This window comes from Lepus europaeus, chromosome 9 (assembly GCF_033115175.1).
Source record: "Lepus europaeus isolate LE1 chromosome 9, mLepTim1.pri, whole genome shotgun sequence".
Classification (NCBI taxonomy): domain Eukaryota; kingdom Metazoa; phylum Chordata; class Mammalia; order Lagomorpha; family Leporidae; genus Lepus; species Lepus europaeus.
Window position 1 is genome coordinate 20,912,887 of NC_084835.1, and position 12,332 is coordinate 20,925,218.

Below are 12,332 nucleotides of genomic sequence, written 5' to 3' on the forward strand. Positions count from 1 at the left end.
TGGTTAAGGGGAGAATGGAGAGAAGGGTGGGCGGAGCAGCTTGGGTATAGCTGGTGCTGTTTATTGAATGAGAAAGTGTGGAGAGGAATGGATTTAGGTAGAGATATTCAGGCTTCTGTTCTGGCCAAACTGTCCCCATGCTGCCTGTAAGCAGAGATGCTGGGTGGGCATAGATAGGCAGTCTGGAACTGGAGAACGGTCAGGGTTGCAGAGGGATGTTTCTGGAAGGCACATACTGACCGGAAGCTGGATTGTGAGAGAGGCGGCTTTCACCGTGCTGTTCCTGTTGCCCATGTGTGTATGCGTATGCACACGCAGGTGCACATACACAGACGTGTTCTTTATGCTGCATGGAAGCATGCAGCCTCTGCAGAGACCTCCTTAAGTTGGCCCTTACAGCTGGGTGTAGGGCAGCATGATTCTCACTATGATATGTTGCTCGGCTTCCGATCCCAAAAGGCTGAGAACCACAACTGTATCTCCGACCTCGGTCAGCTTCTCACAGATGTGTTTTGCTATAACCTCAAATAAAACTGGGCCAAAAGGTGAAGAACCCGTCACGTGTTTACCAATAGTAAGAGAAGCAACTCAACACTTGTTCTGCAAATCTGCCCCATCTCAGGGTCTTGTGCCACCACCTGCTCTCCCCCTGCTCAGCACCCAGCATCTTACGCAGAACCCGGTGTGTAAAACACGGCAGTGGTGCTGTCGAGGGCTCCCTGAGGTCCCACTGCAGCACCAGGCTTCCGATGAACAGAGTTGAGAGCTCTACCTCCAGCTGCAAGTGGACCTATTAGGGATTCCTTATTAACGCTGTAGGAGCGAGGGCAGTCTGTTTATAGACAAGAGTTGCTGCAAGGTTCTACTAAGGAGTTCCCTGGTGGATTATAAATGTTTATATCTCAAGAATCCCTGTTGCCCACAGTTTTTCAAAACATCCATAGGCGTATGCAGCAGTGTATGCATTGTATATCATTTTGGTTTGTTACTGATTTAGAAAACACAAAATACTCTAATGTTCTTCCACTAGAGCAGTAACTATACCACTTGCAGCTTTGTAGTTCTTACTCCAAATGTAACATCAGAACCATCTCAACCCCCACAGCCTTCTGGACTACAGCAGTCACTGACTCCAACGCAGCAGTATTTGGGCCCGCATAGAGCTGGTGCAGAAAAGGAAAGAGGGAAATGACTCATCAGTGTGTCTGCAGCCCCCTTAGAGGTGATGCTGCCGCTGGAGAAGCAGGGTCACGGGGTTAGGCCTGTAAACAGAGGGAAGAGGCTAGATGGACAGAGGAGCACAAGCCAGGCTGGTGCTGGGCTCTTGACGGCCGCTCCCTGCGCACCCTGAGGTTGTGTAATGGCATCCAGGGAACTTCCGGCTCCTGAAGCACTCCAGGTGTTAGAAGTCTCGCATGACTCCACTTGCCCCGAGGAGTCGGCCTGGCTCCCTGGACGCAGGCACCTTATCGTGGCACCTCTCTGTTTCCCCCTTTGCCGATTTCACTATTTTTTCTTTTGATTCCTCATCCTGTGGAATCCTAGAGACTCCCTTTCAAAGTTAGATGGAGGACAGTGTCTGTCTCTCAGATGTTTAAAGCTGGGAGACTGTTTTCGTATGGGCTACTAGGAAGCTCACAGACAAGCGCTGTGTAATCACAGCAGTTGTAAAAACTCCCACCAGCGTATCTTTGCTCTACATTCCCTTGGATCTAATTGTTAACCTCATTATAAATTATTTCACATCTGAGATTGGAGAAAAGGAGGAATATAAAGCCATTAAATTTCACTGCCTTGCTGAGGAAAAGAAACGTCACCTGTCTACCACAGCCCCCTTTCCATGTGGCCCACCTGTGACCACCTCACGACAAAAAGACGTCTGTGCGCATTCCACACCGCTGTGGGCATTCACTGTAGTTTCGGCTGCCCAAAGTCATCCTTGGAAATGCTGGGGCTCACGTCAGATATGCGCTTTGAGTTCCCTTCTGGAGTCTCTTGGCAACCTGAGCATGCACTGTAAACAACTGGAAGGCGGGTATTTCCTGGGGAGGTGTGGCAATATAGGTCCTCCCAGAGCAGCCGATGCTCAGTACAGCTAGAGGGCCTTGGCCTACTTGCCTTAGGCCGGGTCTGGGGCAGGTGGGAGCAGGTAGCCTCGTTCTCCCTTGGGCCAGGCACCTTCTCACACCTGCTGCTGACCCACTTCAGACACCAAAGGGAATCTTTTTCTGGCTCCAGAGAGAAGGAAGTGACTGAATTTGAGCTTGCCTACCTCCTGCCTTTTCTTGGAGGAGACCAGGGGTCTATGGCACAGGCCTGGGCTGTTCACCATGTCCTTGGGAGAGCTGTTAGAGGGAGAGTTACTGCCCGACCTGCAGGAGTGTGCAGGTGTCCTCCACGACCCTGGAACTGTTTCAGCATGTTTGATTGTTATTGTCTGAAATGGCTAGAAATTTTGAAGTCCTTTGAAGTGGTCCTAGAAAATCATTAGTGTTAGTTTAGTGGTTTTTTTTTTTTTTTTTTTTTTTTGACAGGTAGTTTTTGACAGTGAGAGAGAAAGAGAGGCAGAGAGAAAGGTCTTCCTTCCGTTGGTTCACCCACCCAATTGGCTGCCACAGCCGCCGCTGCACCGATCTGAAACCAGGTGCCAGGTGCCCCTTCCTGGTCTCCAACACGGGTGCAGGAGCCCAAGCAGTCAGGCCATCTTCCACTGCCCTCCCTGGCCACAGCAGAGAGCTGGACTGGAAGAGGAACAACCAGGACAGAATCTGGCGCCCATATGAGATGCCCGCGCCACAGGCAGAGGATTAGCCAAGTGAGCCACGATGTCAGGCCCCCCCACTGTTTTCTTATTAAGATTTATTTATTTGAAAGGCAGAGTTGCAGAGAGGCAGAGGCAGAGAGAGAGGTCTTCTATCTGCTGGTTCATTCCCCAGATAGCCTCCACGGCCAGAGCTGAGCTGATCAGGAGCCAGGAGCTGCTTCTGGGCCCCCCATGCCGGGCTCCAAGGACTTGGGCCATCTTCTGCTGCTTTCCCAGGCCATAGCAGAGAGCTGGATCATAAGTGGAGCAGCCGGGTCTTGAACTGGCACCCATATGGGATGCTGGCACTGCAGGCGGATGCTTTTACCCACCATGCCACAGCACCACCACCCCTTCCCCATTTTCCTTGGTGTCCTTTTCACATTGTTGTGGTATCCTAGGTATTTACTGGAGTAGGCTTTGTGATCCTAGGCCTGTTTCAGTCTTTAATGTATTTTATTTATTTTAAAGACAGAGTTACAGAAAGAGGTAGACACAGAGAAAGAGAGGTCTTTCATCTATCTGCTAGTTCATTCCCCAAATGGCTGCAACTACCAGAGCCAAGCTGATCAGGAGCCAGAAGCTTCTTCGAGGTCTCCCACACAGGTGCAAGGTCCCAAGGACTTGGGCCATCCTCCGCTGCTTTCCCAGGAGCATTAGCAGGGAGTTGCATTGGAAATGGAGCAGCCAGGACTCAGACCAGCGCCATATGGGATGCTGGTGCTGCAGGCCGGGGCTTTAACCTGCTGCACCAAAGCACTGGCCCCCTGTGTCAGTCTTAATGTTAGGAGTGACAGTGTCATCAACAGAAGATTGGTGTGGCATGAAGGCGATTTTTTTTTTTTTTTTAAAGATGGTTTTGATCTTCTTAGTGATACAATAGCTTTGTTTTGGCTTGTTGTCTGCTTTACTACAGCTTCTGTGTTTTTAGTGATGATTTGAAAAGGTTTGTATTTTTTTAAAAGATTTATTTATTTATTTGAAATTAAGAGAGAGAGAGAGGTCTTCCATCTGCTGGTTCACTCCCCAGTTGGCTGCAACAGCCAGAGCTGCGCTGATCTGAAGCCAGGAGCCAGAAGCTTCTTCCGGGTCTCCAATGCAGGTGCAGGGGCCCAAGGACTTGGGCCATCCTCCACTGCTATCCCAGGCCACAGCAAAGAGCTGGTTTGAAAATGGAGCAGCTGGGACTTGAACTGGCGCCCATATGGAATGCCGACACTGTCAGCAGCAGCTTTAACTGCTACGCCACAATGCCGGCCCCTGAAGACAATTTTTAAAGAAGCCTTTTCCAAGACAAATCAGAAAGCCCTGATAATTGTGTTCTGTCTTCGGGTAGAGGTGCAGGTTTTTGACTTGGGTCACTGAGATGTGAACGTGGTTCTGCCGCCTCTGGTGGGTCTTATGTGCCTGTGAGGAACAGAGTGGTCTCTGCCTCACGGGTTCCTTGTTAGAATTAGCTGGCAAAATAAGGTTTTGTCAGAGAGCATTTGGAATTGTGCCTGTCACGGAAGTCCTCCGTAAACGTGTGTCACGTCATGGTTCTGCAGCTTGGATTTATTAGACACAGGCCGCCTCGCAGGCCCTGGGCAGTTTGCTGGGTAGGAGCTGAGAGATTCTGTCTTGGCTGCCGAGTCTGCAGTCTCGCAGGGGTGGGGTGCGGTTGAGTTAGTGCTGTTTGTGTATTGCCACGCGGTACCAGCAAGGCTGAACCAGGGGTTCTGCCTGGGTTGGCTTGGAGCTGTGAGGAAGAGGGCAGAGAAGGTGATCCTTGGCTGAGGGGTTTGGCTTTGGTGCAAGAAGCAAGGAGGCGGGCGGCACTGTGGCCTAGTGGGCAAAGCCACTACCTGCAGCTCCAGCATCCCATATGAATGCCAGTTCAAGTCCTGGCTCCTCCTCTTCCAATCTAACTCTTCGCTTATGACCTGGGAAGGCAGTGCAAGATGACCCAAGTGCTTGGGCTCCTGCACCTGCATGAGAGACTCGAAAGAAACTCCTGGCTCCTGGCTCCGGATCGGCCTAGCTCCTGCTGTTGTGGCCATCTGTGGCATGAACCAGCAGATGGAAGACCTTTCTGTCTCTCCCACTCTATGTCTGTAACTATCTTTGCAATAAATAAATAAAAATCTTAAAAAGGGGTGGGGCAAGGAGGTGCCTGGCCTGCTAGAGGGCTGGAGTTTGTGGAGATGGGTCCGAAAGAACACATTCTTTAAAAACACAAACAGAAAATGGAGGGAGGGAAGGAATGGAAGAAAAAAATGTCACTAGAAGCAGAGCCTGGAAAGTGCAGCTGTACCAACTGCTGTGTCTCTGGGGCTGGCCCAGCTGGCATCTCGCTCTGAGAGATGGGCTCAGGTGGCTGGGCAGGTGCAGTCTTGCCTAGATGGGATGAGGTGTCTATACATGGAGGCGTGCTGTTAGAGGGCCACTATTAGAAAGCCCAAGCTCTGCTGCATGACGTCTCTAGGCTCGGGCTACAAGAAAGGCAAGGGGTCTGTATTGTGGCATACTGGGTTAAGTTGCTGCCTGCCATCCTGGCATCCCATGTGAGAACACCAGTTGTAGTCCCAGCTGCTCTGTTTCTGATCCAGCTCTCTGCTAATGAGCCTGGGAAGGCAGTGGAAGATGGCCTAAGTACTATTTATTTGAAAGAATTACAGAGAGAGATCTTCCATCTGCTGGTTCACTCCCCAGATGGTCACAACAGCCCAGGCTGGGCCAGGCCAGAGCCAGCAACTTCATACAGGCCTCTCTCAGCTTTTCCTAGGCCATTTTCAGGGAACTGAATCAAAAGTGGAACAGTGGGGCTGGCTCTGTGGCACGGTAGGCTAAACCTCTGCTTATGGCAGACCCAGATGATGTTCCTGACTCCTGGCTTCAGGCTAGCTCAACCCCACCCAGGTTCTGGCCATTTAGGGAGTGAACCAGTGGATAAAAGTTCTTTAAATGTCTCTCCCTCCTCCTCCCCCCACCTCTGCCTTTGAAATAAGTAAAAATAAAACCTAAACAACAACAAAAAAGACAATAGTGAGACCATTGAACAAGAGCTCTGACTGTTTTTTCCTCCTGCTGCCTTTCACATAGGATCAACTGAATTTCACAGCAAATTCTGGGGGCGGGGACCTGCTTAAAAACTGGGCCTGAAAAATAAATCGTAACCCAAATTAATAATAACCCAAATAAAACGAAGCACCTGGGTCTTGGCTTGGAAAATTTAGCCCCTTTACTTCATCTGTTTGGAGAAATGATGTGCCTTTGCACTTTTCCTCTTGTACATGTGACAGTGGATCCACAAAAGATATCAGTTCCAGAAACTCAGTTGCTTTTTACAAGAAAGAAAATGGCAGCTAAGACCCTCTGGCCTTTGTGGGACCCTCTTCCCCTGGATGAGACAGTCCTAACTTGGTTACAGACTTCAGTAGAGGAGGTCTTACTCCTACTTTGGGTTGTTCTTCCTTGCAGTTTGTTTTTGCTTGTGTGTTTTAATAAGTGTTTTCCATATTACAAAAGCTACATGTTCATAATAGAACATTTCAGAAGGTCAAGAAAATAAGTACCTGCAGTCCTACTACGTGAGATAACTATGAATGCTTTTTGCAGGTAGCCTGTCTTTTCCCCTGTGTCCGTGTCTGTGTGTATAATTGGTAATGTTTCTCGTATCGCCATGTATTTTTGTGGTATATTTAATGTCAAAACAATATTCTCAGTGGCATTGTACATACCATGTGATCCTTGCCCACAAAAGTTTATTTGCTTTTTAAAGTTTCTTTCATATGCTTTTGTGATAGCTGAATGCAAGTTATAGAATCATTTTTTCCTATTTTTGAAAATTTTTTTAGATTTGTTAAGATTTATGTATTTAAAGATTTTTTCACCTTAAGATTTATTTATTTATTTATCCTCCGGCTCAGTCCCCAAATAGCCGCAGTGGCAGGACTGGGCCAGGAGCCAGGAACTTCATCCTAGTCTCCCACATGGGCAACAGGGGCTCAAGTACTTGAGCCATCTTCTGCCTTCCCAGGCACATTAACAAGAAGCTAGGTTGGTAGCGGAGCATCTGGGATTCAGATTAGCACTCTGAGATGGGATGCTGGAGTTATAAGCTGCAATTTAACCTGCTGTGCCACAACAACAGGTCCTAAAAAAAAAAAAAAACAAAAAAAAAAAAAACAAAAACTTAATGAGCCCCTTGAGTGAGTTGAAAGGTCATCAGGGCCCGCTCCTGAGATGAGCATGCGTGTCAACAGTGAGCCTTAGTGTTTCCTCAGGCTCTGCTTGTCTCCAGCCCCTTCAGGACACAGCTGTGGGAAACTGACTGCTCCAAATGACATGTCAGCCTGGTGGCATCTCAGGAGTCCTCACCTAGGCAAAAGGAGGCTCAGCAGGGAGAAGTTGGGGCCTAACAAAGAGAGGTGGAGAGGCCAAGATCCCCGCTCTGGATCTGTGCTGGAACTGATTCCCACCCCTCCCCTGCCAGGTACCCCTACCAGCTCAGCCTCCAACAAGATCCTCCTGGCATTCCCAGGACCCCCGCCCTCAGTCCTCCTTCCTCTTGCTTAGCTCCTGATGGACTGGTGACCAAGCCGTTCTTGAGGTGCTCGGCCTTGGCCACTCCACCAGCTGTTGGGAGCCCCGAGTTCCCGTCACTTTGTGCTTCCACAGTGCTTGGCATGGTATAGACTTTCAGGAGAGAGCTGTTTGTTGATCTGTCTCTGCAGTTGCCTTAGCTGTGATCTTGAACCCCTGCGAGTCATTTTCTTAGCAAAAAAACAAAACCACAGCTTCCTTGCATTCTGGGCCTTTAAAGGTTTTTCTGTTTCTTAGTGGTTCTTCCCTTTCCAGGATTCCTCTTTCGTAGAAAAAGTTCTGATACCCCATCCTCATTCCTTCTGCCCTAGGAGGCCCTCTGGCCTGTTACACTATGTTCTCACTCACTGTGGGCCCTCTCAGGACTTGGAGGAAGTCCCAGGCTCTGCTGTGCTAATGTAGATTTAACTTCCTTGATCATGGTAGCTTGTGGATGCCCACTGAGGAGTGGAGTCTGGTGTCACACAGACCTGACATGGGGGCTGCAGGGACTGGGGGGGGATGTCGGTCCCATCCGACAGCCACAGCTTGACCTGGTGTCAGATAGTATTTGGGAGCTAAGTGGAGCAAGAGGAGTTACCGGGATGGCATGATTGTTCTTGGCCCTGCTACGGTGTACGTACAGGGTCTGGGACCTGGACAGTTGTATACAGCAGTGCTGTGTCAGAGGCCGGGCATCTGTGGTTTCTTGAAAACTTGAGCACTGGGGCTGGTGGTGTGGTCAGCAGGTTCAGCCACCACTTGCTGCACTGGCATCCCATATCAGCGTGCTGATCCAAGTCCTGGTTGCTGTCTTTCAGTCCAACCTCCTGCCAATTTGCCTGGGAAAACAGTGGAGGATGGCCAGGTACTTGGGCCCATGCCCATAGGTGGGAGATTGGAGTTCCTGTTTCCAGGCTTCAGCCTGGCCCAGAACTGGCTGTTGCAGTCTTTTGGAAAGTGAACCAGCAGATAGAAGATCTCTTTATCGCTGTCTCTCCCTCTGTCATTGTCACTTGGCCTTTCAGATAAATAAAATAAATTTTAAAAGTAGGGTTTTTTGTTTTGTTTTGTTTTTCATTTATCAGCAATTAACACAGAGACTGTACTGGTGCTCATCTGTTCTGTTTGTCACTCTCTCTATCATAGGTCTCTGAGATTTTAATCTCTCCTATCTGATCCAAATAGCACAAGCTACTAAGGGTTCTTCTGGAAGCCCCAATGTCACCTCATGGTTCTGGGCAGCCTGTACAGAAAAATCCGTTCCTTCCTTTAGGTTGGTGGCCACTCTACACAGCTAGGCCCCGACTGTCAGCCCAGCCTCCCTGCTCACACCGCGTTTCCCTGGCTTCACTCTCACTGCTTTGCCTTGTCCCCGTCCCCCCGCGCCCCCTAGCTGGAACCACTTTTCTCCCATAGCTCTGCTTCACAAGCCCCTGCATGTTCCTGAAACCTCACTCTGGGAGAATGTCTCCGATTCCTCTGGTCTGTTGGCTGCTGCCTCCTCCGTGCCGCCTTCAGGTCTTCTACAGTGTGTACTGCCCTTCACTGGAAGTGTTTGTCAGCTTCCAAGAGGCCACGTGCCTCCTGAAAAGCAGACGGCGAGTTTTATTCCTGAGCCCATAACACGGAGTGTGGGAGCACAGGGCTCGGTGCCAAGCAGTGAGTGGTGAAGGCTGGCCGTTGAAGCCCTGCTCAATTCTGAATGCTGCCTGTGTTGGGGAAGGGTGCACAGCCAGAGCAGATGCTGGTGGCATTCTCTGCCATCTTTAGAACAAGAGCACCCCGCATTCGCCAGCGTATTCATGGGTGAAACAGCACATTGGGGTGGTCTGGCCAGATAGCAAGTCAGATGCCCAAGCGCAGCAGCTCACAGTTGCAGTGCATTCACTGAGAATAAATAGAGAGTGCCAGTCCTTCCTAGCAGAAGGGGGGGTCGAGAATGAAGGAAGGAAAGAAGGGGAAAAAAGCAAACTCTAGGGGCCGGTGCTGTGGCACAGTGGGTTGAAGCTGCGGCCTGCAGTGCCGCCGTCCCGTATGGGTGCTGGTTTGTGTCCCAGCTGCTCCTCTTCTGATCCAGCTCTCTGCTATGGCCTGGGAAAGCAGTAGAAGATGGGCCAAGTCCTTGGGCCCCTGCACCCATGTGGGAGACCCGGAAGTGGCTCCTGGCTTCGGATCAGCTCAGTTCCATCCGTTGCAGCCATTTGGGGAGTGAACCAGCAGATAGGAGACCCCTCTCTTTCTCTACCTCCCTCTGTAACTCTTTCAAATAAATAAATCTTAAAGAAAACTCTAGCACTCTAGCTATTTTTCTTTACTTTTTTGAAATTTATTTGAAAAGCAGAGTAACGGGGCTGGAGCAGGGATCTTCCATCTGCTTCACTCCAAATGGCCGCAGTAGCTGGCGCTGAGCCAGACTCCATCTGGGTCTCCCACATGGGTGGCAGGGACTCAAATACTTGAGAGCCATCATCCGCTGTTGCCCAGGCATATCAACAGAGAGCTGAATTAGAGGACCTGGGACTCGAATTGGCACTCCAATATGAGATGCAGGTATCCCAAGCAACAGCTTAGGCTGCTGTGGCACAGTACCACCCCTTGGTTGCAATTTTAACAGAACCCATTAAAATGTAGAGCTGCAAATTTGGATCTGGGAAAACTGAACTGTTAGATTTGACACTCAACAATGACAAGTTGCAAAGGCCAGTGCTGTTACCAGGAAGTTTAATGTAAACCAAAAGAAGTCAGTGAGTCAGATCATCACTAATATTTACAGAAGAAAGAAGTTCCAGGGCCAGCACTGTGACTTAGCAGGTGAAGCTATGCCTGCAGTGCCAGCATCTCATGTGGCTGTCAGTTCGAATCCCAGCTGCTCCACTTCCTATCCATCTCCTTGCTAATACACCTGGGAAACTAGTGGGAAGGTGGCCCAAATCCTTGGGCCCCTGCACCCACATGGGAGACCTGGAAGAAACTCCTGGCTTCAGATCAGCCGAGCTCCTGCCATTGTGGCCATTTAAGGAGTGAACCGGTGGATAGAATATTGTTCTTTATCTTCCTCTCTCTGTAACTCCGCCTTTCAAATAAATGAATCTTAAAAAAAATGAAGTTCAATGAAAATGACTGTAACAGAATGAAAATAGAGAACAGTCAGAGCCAATGTTCAATATAAAAATTTAGCCAAGGGATTAATGTGGCTTAACGGCATTTACTCAGGACAGTTCTTTGTTGATAACTATTTCTGGCTGTTGACATAATTCTGAACATTGAGTCCACACGTATGTGCAGTTGCTCCTTGGAAGTGATAATCTCCACTGCATCGTGTTGGAATGGACAGAACCACCAGTCTGACCCTGACGCCTTTCCTCTTTCTTCCAGGGGGCAGTGCCCAAAGGAAATGCTACTAAAGAATTTATCGAGAGTTTGCAGTTGAAGCCCGGGCAGGTGGTGTACAAGTGTCCCAAATGCTGCAGCATCAAACCTGACCGAGCCCACCACTGCAGGTACACGCCCTGTCTCCCTTCTGCTACCCTGCCTCCCGCCACACACACACATTCCCATAGGTGCCAGTTCAGCATCAGGACTGTCAGCTGCCAGCTGTTGTCCTGCTGTAGGTACGAGTGACCGATCGCAGGACCTGGCCGGCCTCTGCCTATCCACACCTTTGTTTAGGTGTATGTCACAGTGAGGGGAGTCCTGATTTGCCCACTTTGCAGCTCTGTCTCAAGGGTGCCATGAGACTAAGCTTCAGAAAATCGTTCTGGCAACGTCTAGTTCTTGAAGGCGCTGCCTTTGAGTGAAGGCCTTGCTCTGAAACAGAACCAGAGGTTATGACAAATGTAGAACTCAACCACAAAAGCCACTTTCCCTCTTTCTTGGTGACGATTTTCCCCCTTTTGTTTTTTTGGTTTCTTTGTTGTTTTGGGTCATAGTGTAATAAGACGTTCAGGTAAAAATTGTGCTTTGTTGATTGAAGGCAACGTTAAGTGCTGAGGTATGGAAGTAGAAAAGTGTTACTGGGTCTCCCTTTGAGACTGCTGTGCGTGTTTGGAGTGGGGAGGGTGTGGAGGAATGAATTTGCTTCCTCCCTGTGTTGGGAGGTTGTCCTTTCAGCCTAAGGCTGCCAAGGCCTTTGGGCTGTATGAGATCTGAGTGAGGCGGGCAGTGTTTGTGAATGGGCCTCACTGTCACCTCTTGGACTGGCTGTGTCCCAGGCATGTCAGTGCGCCGGTCTTGGCATCAGTCTTGTTTTTGTCTTGATGGTCACCTCCTGAGGTAGGGTTACTACAGGGACGACTCTGCCTAGGTGCAGAAATGCAGGCTGTGGTGGGGAAGTGACGGCTCAAAGTTGCACCTGCAGAGGGTAGTAGACAGGCTTGGCTCACAGTGGCTCTGGCTCCAAGTCCAGGCAGGGCTCTGCACTGCAACTCTCACCTGGGATGGCTTGTGTACCTTCATGTGATCACGTGTATGCTTTTTCCCTCTCTCTAAGAGGTCCGCGTGTCTCCCCAGCTAGCTGCTTTGTGCTTGATGGTGATAGCTCGGGAGCCTGGGCAGAGGCCTCTGGTGATGGCTGCCACCTGCGGAGTTTGTCTGCATCACTGGCTTCTGCGATCTGGTTCAAGGCTCACTTCTAGTCCACAAGATGGAGTTGTCAATCTAGCTTTTCCTGCCACCGGGGGGGCTCAGGAAGCAGCTGTTTCTAGGCATCTCTTGGTTGAAAAGGCCCAGCTTGTTAATGCGATCCCTCGTGGTAGCCTTGGCCTTGGAGAGGTCAGAGTTGGAAGTCCAGTGCTGCTTCTGCCACACTGTGGAACCTTCAGCCAGGCACTGCATGTCTTTTAGCCTCAGCTCTTTGCTCTGTACGAAAGGGCCTTGGCTAGCTTGCTGCGAGGATTAAGTAGGACGGGTGTGTGAGTCCCCTGGCTCTCCAGGTCGAAGCTGCTTGTTAGTGGAAGCAGTTAGG

General features: G+C 49.9%; 1 protein-coding gene across 4 annotated transcripts in view; it reads left to right on the top strand.

Moving 5' to 3' along the window:
* ZDHHC3 (zinc finger DHHC-type palmitoyltransferase 3) overlaps positions 1 to 12,332 on the top strand; it is a 60,192-nt gene that overhangs the window by 23,510 nt on the left and 24,350 nt on the right. For all 4 annotated transcript variants that reach the window (XM_062200689.1, XM_062200690.1, XM_062200691.1 and 1 more), the window contains exon 3: positions 10,745 to 10,869. In XM_062200689.1, coding sequence (XP_062056673.1) covers positions 10,745 to 10,869 — 125 coding nt within the window. The remainder of the gene's footprint in view (positions 1 to 10,744; positions 10,870 to 12,332) is intronic.